The sequence below is a fragment of the Petaurus breviceps genome, unplaced genomic scaffold (assembly GCF_028583685.1).
Source record: "Petaurus breviceps papuanus isolate PSGF00001 unplaced genomic scaffold, PetGlider_PUasm1.0 90654, whole genome shotgun sequence".
In the NCBI taxonomy this organism is placed as follows: domain Eukaryota; kingdom Metazoa; phylum Chordata; class Mammalia; order Diprotodontia; family Petauridae; genus Petaurus; species Petaurus breviceps.
In genome coordinates this window covers 5481865-5493888 of record NW_027187301.1, presented here as the reverse complement: position 1 = coordinate 5493888, position 12024 = coordinate 5481865, and the positions used below count along the sequence as shown (strand labels likewise).

The 12024-nt window shown below is 37.2% G+C and overlaps 1 protein-coding gene across 9 annotated transcripts in view; it reads left to right on the top strand.

The window, feature by feature from the left end:
- Nucleotides 1-12024, top strand: part of LRCH3 (leucine rich repeats and calponin homology domain containing 3) — a 151227-nt gene that overhangs the window by 106480 nt on the left and 32723 nt on the right. For 6 of the 9 annotated variants that reach the window (XM_069064992.1, XM_069064990.1, XM_069064989.1 and 3 more), the window contains exons 13-14: nt 6829-6876; nt 8435-8488. In XM_069064992.1, coding sequence (XP_068921093.1) covers nt 6829-6876; nt 8435-8488 — 102 coding nt within the window. Of the gene's footprint in view, nt 1-6828; nt 6877-8434; nt 8489-10261; nt 11034-12024 lie in introns of those variants that run through there. The other 3 variants (XM_069064991.1, XM_069064988.1, XM_069064996.1) reach the window with 2 other exon arrangements.

Below are 12024 nucleotides of genomic sequence, written 5' to 3'. Positions count from 1 at the left end.
GACCAGCCCACAGCTCTACGAAGAGTAGACTTGTCCTTTCATATCCCTTCAGCCAGTACCATTTCCATCTTATCTTTGCCAGTCTAATGGATGTGAAGTTCTACCTTTGAGTTGTTTTGATTTGAATTTATCTTGTTTGGAGCATTTTTTTTCATTCAATTGTCAGTAGCTTGACTTTCTCCTGATAACTGCCACCTAATATTTTTTGACCATTTACCTATTGGGAATGGGTCTTGATATTTGAGTCAGTTCTCTATATATATCTTTGATATGAGACTTGTATCAGAGAAATTTTCTGCCAAGATTTTTTTTTCCAGTTTACTGTTTCCATTCTAATTTTAACTCATTTGATTTTGTTTGTATTAAGCAAAATGCTTATATAATGGAAATTGACCATTTTATCTCCTTTTATATTCTCTATCCCTTATCTATCTACCTTTTCCCCTATCCATAATTAGGAAAGGTATTTCCTTCTCTGTTCCTCTCATTTATGATATGACTTTTTATAGGGTTTTTATCCATTTGGAACTTATTGGAATAAATGACATTAAATGATGGTCTAAATCTTCTATCTACCAGACTACTTTCTAGTTTTCCCAAGAGCTTTTGTTGAATAGTGAGTCCTTATCTAACTAATTGGTTCAACTGACCACTTTTTATATCCCTTAATTAGTATCAAATAATTCTTTTTTAAATTTTTTATTCTGAATTTAATGAACAAAAAAAGACAGCAAGATGATACGGTATATAGAGTGGTGGATCTGGAATCAGGAAGACATGAATTCAAGTTTGGCCTCAAAACTTACACAAGAGTAACCCTGGGGAGGGGGGGGCAAAGTCAAGATGGCAGAGTAGAAGCAGGTCCTCCCCGCAGCTCCGGCTTCCACCTTCCCCAATTCATGTAAAAAGGGACTCTGAACAAACTTTGGACCTACAGAACCCACAAAATGACACAGAGGAGCTAAGCTCCCGCTGAGGACAGCCCAGCAGGCCGGCAGGAAACAGCCAGCACAGTGCTCTGGGAGACAAGCCCAGCCCCACTCCAAGGTTTTAGCCGCAGGGCGGGCCTGACCAGCCACCAGGTGGAGAGACTCCAGATCACCAGCAGCTGTGGCGTTCCAGAATTATCAACACATAGATGCTAAGAACAAAGTGAGAGGTCAGTGCACAGTGGACTTTGGGACCCAGTAATTGGGAGTGCATTGGCTTTTGCCCCCAGGGCAAGAAGCTGCTGAGGACTGGGGAACAGTCCCTGCCGTGTGGCAGCTTCAGTTCCTGGCCTGTAGACTGTAGGAGGACCAAGTGACCAGTCTGAGAGGTAATCGCTCTTGCTTTAACCTGCTTGAATCTGGATTGTGGTCTAGGGTGGAGGTCCTGGGGTGTGTGTCCAGCTTGCCAGACAGAGCGTGTGGAGGCTTCAGCAAGGGCACCCAACTAAATACCTCTGGCAGCTGAGAAAACCCCAGCATTTGGTACAAAGCTCCCCTCTCTGGTAGCAGAGTCCTACTGTGGCAGAAAGCCCAAAAGTCAAGTAATTGAGTGGCAACATGACCAGGCAGAGGAAACAAAGCAAACAGAAGAACCCAATATTAGACTCCTATTTTGGGGACTAAAAGGATCAAAGCATGGAACAGGAGGAAGACAGTGAAGTCAGAACTCCTGTACCAAAAGTTTCAAAGGAAAATACGAGCTGGTTACAGGCCATAGAGGACCTTAAGAAGCAGATAAGAGAAGTGGAGGAAAAAGTGGGAAGAGAAATGAGAACGATGCAAGAAAATTACAAAATGAGAGTCAACAGCCTGACTGAGGAAAATTACACCTTAAAAATAGACTAACTCAAATGGCAAAAGAGGCTCAAAAAGGCAATGAGGAGAAGAATGCCTTAAAAAGCTGAATTTGCCAGATGGAAAAAGAATCTCAAAAGCTCACTGAGGGGAATCATTGCTTCAGAATTAGATTGGAGCAAATGGAAGCTAATGACTTTATCAAGATGCTGTTAAACAGATCCAAACAAATGAAAGAATAGAACGCAATGTGAAATATCTCATTGGAAAAACCACTGACCTGGAAAATAGATCCAGGAGAGATAATTTAAAAATTATTGGACTACCTGAAAGCCATGATCAAAGAAAGAACCTAGAAATCATCCTCCAAGAAATCCTCAAGGAAAACTGCCTTGATGTTTTAGAACCAGAGTGCAAAATAGAGGTTGAAGGAATCCACTAATCCCAAAAAGAAAACTCCTAGGAATATTATAGCAAGGTTCCAGTGTTCCCAGATCAAGGAGAGAATATTACAAGCAGCCAGGAAGAAACATTTGAATATTGTGGAAACACAATCAGGATAGCCCAGGATCTGGCAGGTTCTACACTGAGGGATCGAAGGGCTTGGAATATGATATTCTGGAGGTCAAAGGAGCTGGGATTAAAACCAAGAATCACCTACCCAGCAAAATTGAGTATCATGTTTCAGGGGAAAATATGGTCATTCAGTGAAATAGAGGACTTTCAAGCATTCTTGATGAAAAAAACCAGAGTTGAATAGAAAATTTGATATTCAGATACAAGAAGCAAGAGAAGCATGAGAAGGTAAACAGGGAAAAGAAATCTTAAGGAACTTATAAAAGTTGAACTGTTAACAACATTCATACATGGAAAAACAATAATTGTAACTGATAAAACTTTTCTCAGTATGAAAATAGTTGAAGGGAATCGAAATATATATATATGTATATATATGTCTGTATAGGAGGGTATATGGGCATATGAATACATATGTGAATGTGTGTATATATGTTTACAGGTATACATAGGTAGAGGGCACAGGACCAATTTAATAGGAAGGGATGATACTTAAAAGGTGAAATTAAGAGGTGAGAGAGGAATATAAATGAGAGGAGATGGGGAGAGACAAAATAGGGTAAACTATCTCATATAGAAGAGGCAAGGGAAAATGATTACAATGGAGGTGAAGAATAGAAAGGCAAAAGGGAATGGGTCAACCTTATTCCCATTGAATTTGGCTTGGAGAGGGAATGAAATACACACTAAATAGGGTATCTCACCCTATAGGAGAGTAGGGGGGAAGGGGATGAGAGGGGGGATGATGGAAGGGAGGGCAGGCTGGGGGGGAGGGAAGTTGGAAGCACCCACTTTTGAAAAGGTATGGGATCAAAGTAGAGAATAGAACACATGGGAGGTGGGATAGGAGGGAGGGAAATATAGTCAGTCTTTCATAGTATATCTACTATGTTAATGTTTTGCATTAGCTACACATGTACAACCAATACTGAACTGCTTATCTTCCCAGTAAGGGTGGGTGACAAAGGAGGAAGGGAACAAATCTGGAATTCAAAGTTTTAAAATCAGATATTTAAAATATATATATATAGGGGCGGCTAGGTGGCACAGTGAGTAAAGTGCCGGCCCCAGAGTCAAGAGGACCCGAGTTCAGTTCCGGCCTCAGACACTTAACACCCACACAAAAATAAACTAGCCGTGTAACCTTGGGCAAGTTACTTAACCCCAATTGCCCTCCAAAAGGCAAAAAAAAAAAAAAAAATATATATATATATATATATACACACACACACACACACACACTATTATTAATACTATTTTACATGTAATTGGGAAATATGATATACAGGCACTGGGGCATAGAGATCCACCATGCCCTACTGGAAAAGTCGAAAGGGGTATGGGAGAAGTCATGGGAGAAAGCAGACTGGAGGAGGGGATATCCTGTGGGACTGCTATTTGGGGGGGGGGTAGGGGAAAAACGGGGAGAAAATTTGTAATTCAGAATCTGGCGGAGATGAATGATGTAAATCAGAAGTTAATAAAGCATTTGAAAAATGAAAAAAAAAGAATATGAAAAAAGAGTGACCCTAGACTAATTGTTTAACCTCTATCTCAGTTTCTTCAGCTGTGAAATGGGGTTAATAATAGAACCTACTTCGCAGAGTTCTCGTGAAGGTCAGATGAGATAATATTTGTAAAGTGTTTAGCACAGTGCCTACACCATAGTTAGCTTTATTATGTCTTTTTTCACCCACCCCAACAAAGTAGAAATGGATAACAGAATTATATGTTAATCTCTATTATATACAACTTGTTTATAATAAATCCAACACATTATTTCAAAGCTGTCCACTGCTTTTCTGTTTTTCCTTTTGAACTTCCTTCTGTTCTCTCCTGTGAATTTTTCAAAATAACTCCTCTTCTTTTTGTTCCAAATGAAAAAGAAAAAAAGAGTCCTTATATGAAATAAGCATAGTCAAGTGAAACAAATCCATGATTTTCCACATCCAGAAATGTGTATTTAATTCTGTTCCTTGTGATCTCTCTCAGGGAGGTGTGTAGCATACCAAATAATTGCTTTGTAATTTATTTTTTTTGTTTGTTTTTTTGCTTTTTGGAGGGCAGTTGGAGTTAAGTGATTTGCCCAAGGTCACATGGCTAGTTTGTGTGTGTGTGCGTGTGTGTGTGTGTGTGTGTGTGTGTGTGTGTGTGTGTGTTAAGTGTCTGAGGCCCGATTTGAACTCAGGTTCTCCTGACTCCAGGGCCAGTGCTCTACTCACTGCACCACCTAGCCACCCCCGTAATTTAGTTTTAAATCTAGTATTACTAGACCCTTTCTTCCAAATTTTTTCACCATTTCCCTTAAGATTTTTGACTTTTTGTTATTTAGCTCTAAGTTTGTTTTTAGCTCTAAAAAAATAACTTTCCCTAGTTTGACTAGTATAGTACTGACTAAATTTAGGCTTGTGTTATAATTTTTATAGTATTGGCACAGACCATCCATGAGCAATTAATTTGTTGTTGTTGAGTCATTTCAGTCATGTCTAACTCTTTATAGCCCCATTTTGGGATTATCTCAGCAAAGATTCTGAAGTGGTTTGCCATTTCCTTCTCCAACTCATTTTACAGATGAGGAAACTGAGGCAAACAGGGTTAAGTGACTTACCCAGGGACATACAGCTTAGGAAGTGACTGAGGCCAAATTTGAACTGATGAAGATCAGTCTTCACCTATCCACTGTGCCACCTAGCTTCCCTAAACAATTAATATAAACAATTTATATAAATCTGTCCTTATTTCTGTAAAGAGTTTTGCAATTTTATTCACATAGATCCTTTGTAGATGGTCTCATATTTTATACTTTGTGGAGTTATTTTAAATGGAAATTTTCCGATGGTTTTGGTATTAACATAAATTGATTTACAGAAAGCTAATGATTTACATAGGTTTATTTTCTATCTTGCTGCTTTGAAGAAATTGTTTCAATTAATTTTTGTTTAATCTGTAGGAGTCTGGGTAAAATGTTACCTATCTATGTCATCCCTTGAGTCATTTACAAAAACCCTTCGATTTTTTTACAACCATATTCTAAACCATCTTCCTAGATTGATTCTGCTGCTTTTGTTACTCCTTTTCACAGACGTCACTGCCTAACTACACTGGCCTTGCTCTTCCTCACAGCCTTCACCTAGAGCCTGCCATCTGTATATCTTTGCACAGACCTGACCCTCTTACCTGGCAAATGTCTCCTTCTCACTTCCATCTTTTAGAATCTCTCATTTCATTCCATTCAAACACCATCACTTGGCTAGAGAGGACTTTTCCTGGTAGCTCAGCTACTAGTACCTTCCTGCTCCCACTTAGCTTCTATTTATTTTGTATACAATGTATGTCTTTATATGTAAATGTCTTCTTCTTGAGAGTAGGCTCTGTCTCAATTTTGAGTTCATATTCCCATTGTCCAGAATGGTGCTTGACACATAGCAGATGCTTAGCAAATGCTCATATAGTGATTGATTTTGTCCTGTGTAGAATGAGAAGATTGGGCCAGATAACTGCTCAAGTCCTTTACGGTCAGAGATACTAAGAAATCTTTAAAGTCTGAATCAGTGGTCCATAGGACCTTAGACTTTTTGTGGGAAAGAGTTGTGTAGACCAGATTTCCAAGCCTGTGATGTCATCAAGATAGGGAAAACATTCTTTCTATCAACAAACCTCCGCAATTGCTCTGCCACTTAGAGGCTTAGAAAGTTACTTGGGCCACTGACAACTTAAGTCAGTGCTGTCCAGTTCAAATGAAAAGGAATCCCTGCCAACAGCATAGTGACTTCAAAAACCACATATCTGGGTTAGGTGACTTACCCATGGTCATACGTTCAGCATGTGCACAGGTAGGCCTTGAAGCCTAATTAGCACCAGCTCTCTATCTGTGTGCCATGTGTCTGACACCTTATATATAATGTGCTTTCAATATGTGTTTTTGAGTGGAAGGATGAATGATTGAATGTGAAGATTAGAAAGGAAGAAGGAACCAGCAGTAACTATAAGGTGGTATCACTAATACATTTGGAAATACAAGGCTAAATTGAAATTACTTCGGTAGAGACAACAATAAGAGGGTAATTGCTTTGAAGGAGTGAATGGGGCAAAGGAAGAACATAACTATGACCGTGGTCATGAATGTATTCATTCACCTGCTTCTAATTTCATACGTCTAAGTATAATAGTACTGCATATAAGTTTGTGGATTTCTCCTTTTTTAATTATAAGACCCTGAAGACAAAGGGCCCTCAGATTTCCTTACATTGTAATCCTTGAACCCTGCTGACATGGTGCCTTGTACATAGTAGGTGCTTAATAATGATTTAAAAAAAATAAACCTGTAGTTTCATTGGTATAGGAAAATCCCCATCAGAAAACTCCCCTTACCAATACATATACACCATAATAAGAGCTTTTTGATGACGATCAAAATTTCTGTTTTGTGATTTATTTAGTCCTAACTAGTTGTCTTTTTTTTTTATAGCAAAAAGCATCACAGAGTCCACAGAAACAAAGCCTTCCTGATAGTGAGGTAAGAGAATAAGATTGTGTCTTGACGTTATCTTTGAAATTTAATATTATCTCTCAGATGATGGAGTCTAGTATTATTAACAGTTTTTTTTTCTCATCAAAATATTGTCATTTTTCCTTTATCTCAAAATTTCACATGTTCTGTAATCAACTTCTGCATGATTTTTTTTTATCATGTACCATCTTTCTGTCACTGATTATTCCTCATTTGTAAGTTAGTTTCAATACTGAATACACTGTTTATTTTATATGTTCATGTGTACAATTTCCTGACCTTGTCAAGAAAGACTTTGTTATTTTGAACTAATTTTCTTTCTGATAAGATTGTTAAAACTTGCATTTGTTTTACAAGTAACATATTCCCTCTACAATGCCATCTTTTTATTCCCACTGTATGATCCTCACCCTCTAGAAAATTTGTGTGAAAATGTTTCAAGTAACAAAAATAAGTTCCAGTTTGTACTTTACTTTTGTAAAGTAACTTATTTATGTGGTGAATATGTTATAAAGTTAAATGCTTGTTGAACATTGATAATTAAGTAAGTTTAAATATAGATTGCATTTAAAAGTTATACTTAGACTTGATAGAGAATTTGTTTCCAGTCAGATAATTTTATATTATACATAAAGTTTTGTGTAGAGGACCATCCCTGAAATCTGCAAGACCTTGATTCAAGTCTTGCCTTTGACACAGCTTAGATCTATGTCAGTAGAAGAAGTTCTCTAGACTAATAATGAATTAGTGTTCCAGACCAAAAAAAAGTTGTTGTTGCTGTTGCTGCCATCGTTGATGTTGTTGGTTTAATTTTAACTGGGTACCTGAACTTCATTTCATTTGGTTTTTATATTCAGGTCTTTGAGTTGGCAGAGTATCTGAAAGATAACACAGAGTTATAACGCCATCAGAAATTTTGAAGCCCTTATAATCCATATTCTTTCTTTACCTCCCTTCTCCTAAATATTTTCTTCTTTCTTGATAACATTTTCATAGGTTATTTGAATTTTCCCAAAAATTAAACTACTTCTGGACAAAATTACAAGAGGAAAATACCTGGTATTATAATTTTTAAATGTATCTACTAAGTATTTAAGTACTTGACTCCTGTAGTCCTGGATTTTCTTTGAGAAGCCTAATTGACAGATGACTGAAGTTACTATGAGTGGGCCTATATTTCTTCTTGGTTTTGCTCTTTCTCACTGAATGGGCATGAAAATGTCACTGTAGTGCTCTGTGCTTTTGCTTCCTCTTCTGCATAGTGTGAACTGCCTCATTTGCTTCTTGCTTACAAGGAATTTTAGATGCCATATAAGTTGTTCTCATATAATAACATTCACCCAGTGAAGTCCAAGTATTCATAACACAGAGTAAGCATTTAATAAATTTTTGTTGATTAATTGATATGAATGGAACTCCAAGGCAGTGTGAATGTAGTACTTTGCTAGCAGTCTTCTCATTACATCTTTATTGTTTTCCTTCAAAGTGTGTATAGTTGTTTATATTATCTTCTGCCCTTACTGTGTATTGTTGACATTACTTCATTTTTCTCCCACTTCCTTAGTGTCCCTTTCCATCCAGAAGGTCTCAACACACTGATGATAGTGCCTTGTTAGTGGTAAGAACCTGCACGAAATACAATTTTTACACTGCTGAGTCTAGAGGGCATAGATTGTCATGAATATACACTTCCCTCAGAAATATTCCAAATAACATAAAACATGATGGCCTTCAAGGTAACTTTTTCCCCCAAAGAGCTGTAACTCTTCATTTATATCGTTTCGGTTTAGTTTACTCTACCATGTACTATAGCTATGGTAAAAATAACCTTTTCCCTTTCTCTAAAAGTTAACAATTTAAATTGGGAACCAAATAATTTCATTCTTGAATGTTGTTGGAAAATAGCTTTGGTTTCTAAGTCTACATATTTTCACCTCATTAATTTTTTCATCACTTATTTTTGGTCCATAAACCATCTGTTTTGACTAAATTATCTTTCTGACATATAACTAATCATAAAATTAGATATCTGCCGACTTGTTCTTAAAAACCTAAGCTATGTTGATAATAATTCTCTTGTTTTATAACTCTTTAATATGTGGATTGGAAATCCAACTTACCTCTTAAAAATCTTTTTGAAGATGAATGTTTCCTTCTGCTGCCTGTTTTATTATTAGAAAATTACTTCAATCTTCATTAAAGTCATGGAATCCTCACTTTTCTACACCCTGTGAGGAGGAACCTATTATGAAATAACTGTCATGTTTTATGTTATCTTATTTGTTGCACTAGCTTTTAAGTTTAGCACTTTAGAAATTTGGTGACTGTAGCAGTTCCCTGTCTTCTTTCACTTTCCAAAGTAATGTTTGATTCAACTTTCTGGTCCTGCATGGAATGACTGCATGCTGAAGTTTAGAATTCTTATTGCATTTCTCTGCCATTGTCAAAATTTCTGTTTTCTGCGGTTATTGTCCATTTCAGTTTGAGAAAGACGAAGCACTTTTTAAACTGGAAAATCTTCTTGTCAATCCCTCTAAAATTTTGCTAAAGTTTCCATGGTATTAAAGTTTTTATTTGGTATTACTGACACCAGAATTAATTGCTTTTTCATTGAAATGATAGCAAGTATAATAGAGGAATAATAAATTACAAAGATTTGGTGTTCAAATTTATTGTGCTCCAAACGTAAAACAGTGAAACTAGAAAAACTCTTCTTAATACAAAGCACTTTTGGGGCAGCCAGGTGGCGCAGTGAATAAGAGCGCCGGCCCTGGCATCGGGAGACCCAGGATCGGTTCCGGCCTCAGATACTTGGCACCACACAAAATAACTGGCCGTGCAACCTTGAGCAAGTTACTTAACCCCAGTTGCTTTTTAAAAAATAATAGTAATAACAACTAATATTCACGTAGCACTTTAAGGTTTGCAAAGCACTTAACTTGTATTATCTCTTCTGTTCTACACAACAACCCTACAACGTAGGTGCTGTAGTTATCCCCTTTTTGTAGATGAGGAAGCTGAAGCTAAGAGACAGTAAGTGACCCACTGCTAGTAAGAGTCTGAAGTCGGACTTGGACTTGGGTCTTCTTCTCCCCAGGTACATCTCCATGCTCTATCCATCATGCCATGTAGCTGCTACCTCAGTATTATGTCATTTAAACTACATGATTATATATTTCTGTAATTCCTAAGAATGCCGTAACAACTGTCTCCTTACTAAATTCAAACAGAAATCTCTTAATCTCAGAATTAGAGCGACTTCTAATAAAGATGTGTACTTCTCCTGCTCCACCCCTGACTTTTATTCTCCTGACTGTAGCCAAGATATCATAAAGTATAGAAAGGGTGGCTTCAGTCCCCTTTTTCTTTTCCCTCTCCCCACTCCTTCCAGTGACCTCTTAGTGACCTAATATCCCTATTCTGTGAAGAAGTGATTTGATAAGACTACTTTGCACTACCAGTCACTGGGACCATCTTGTTGCATGTGAGAAAAGGAAAATGATAAATGTTGGAGAAGATGTGGAAAAATTGGAACACTAATGCATTGTTGGTGTAGCTGTGAACTCTTCCAGCCCTTCTGGAGAGCAATTTAGAACTATGCCCAAAGGTCTTATAAAACTGCATTCTCTTTGATCCAGCAATACCACTTCTAGGTCTGTATCTGAAAGAGATTGTAAAAAAAGGGAAAAGGACCCACATATACAAAAATATTTATAGCAGCTCTTTTTGTGGTAGCAAAGAATTGGAAATTGAGCATCCCCTCATCAATGGTAAAATGACTCACAAGTTTCAGTATATTGTGCTAAAAGAAATGATGACCAGCTGGACTTCAGAAAAACCTGGAAAGACTTACATGAACTGATTCCAAGTGAAGTGAACAGAACCAGGAGAACATTGTACACAGCAACAGAAACATTGTGCAGTGACCCAGCTTTGTTAGAGTCAGCTCTTCTCAGCAATACAGTGATCCACGCCTCGTGATGGAAAATGCTATTCACATCCAGAGAAAGAACTGTGGAGTTCAAATGCAGACCAAAGCATACTAGTTTCACTTCTTTGTTGTTTTTTCTTCCTCATGTTTTTCCTTTTGTTCTGATTTTTTCTTTCACAACATGACTAATACGAAAATATGTTTAACAGAAACTAAAAAAAAAAAAAGAAAAGGATGTGCCTGTGAATAAAATCAGAATGACAGAAACCCTAAGAAATTTAGCGTTTTGCACTTTAAGGTGCAAAGTATATTACCAGACATAGAGAAATTTTTATGGTATTAGTTAAGCATTCTTTCATTTTCTACAGTGTATTGAACTATGCCAGATGTAGTGGAAAGGGTGTGATACAAAGTAAATATAATATGTGCTCAAAAAGTTTGTAATACGAGGGTGATCCACAGGTCTTCAAAGTTTGAAGCTTAAAACTGCAGTAAGACTTTTGGAACATCCTTTATATTTGGGGAGACAGAGCTACCTTATATACTTGGGGGGACAACCATTATGTATAAAACAACTAATTTTTTAACTTTTGATATTGGGTAAAAATGAAATAGGAATTAAAAGAAGGGAGACATAAATGTGGGCTGAATTCGTATAAAGTTTTGTAGAGGGATGTAGATTTTGAGCATTCAAGAATGGTGAGGATTTAGAGAAATGGGGGAAGGAGAGCATTACGGGAATACAGAAACAAGTGGAGATGAGCAGTAGGATGTTTAGGTGACAGTGAGGAAGCCTGCCTCATGGCAGCAGAAGGTACTTACTGGAGAGTGATGGGAAGTAAGATTGAAGTATCCACGGGGACCCAATTATCGTGGACCCTGAAAGCCCAACAAATTTTTATTTAGATTCGATGTAGTAGGCAGAAAAAAAAGCATTTTAAGTTTCCTGAATAAGAGAGTGATACCATGGTAATGTTTTTTTAAGAAGGTAAACTCTAATGATATTCAGAATAAATTGGAAAAGCGAGAACAGAGAGACCAGTTCAATTAAACTATTGAGTATTAAGTACTTTGTGTAAAGCACCATAATGGGTGCTGGATATGAAAAGATAAAAACAAAACAGCACCTTACCGTCAAGAAGTTTGCATTCTGAGGGGGGGGGGGCCGCAGGGCACAGCATGTACAGGTAAAGTAAATATAAGCGACATAAGGAGAGAGAACA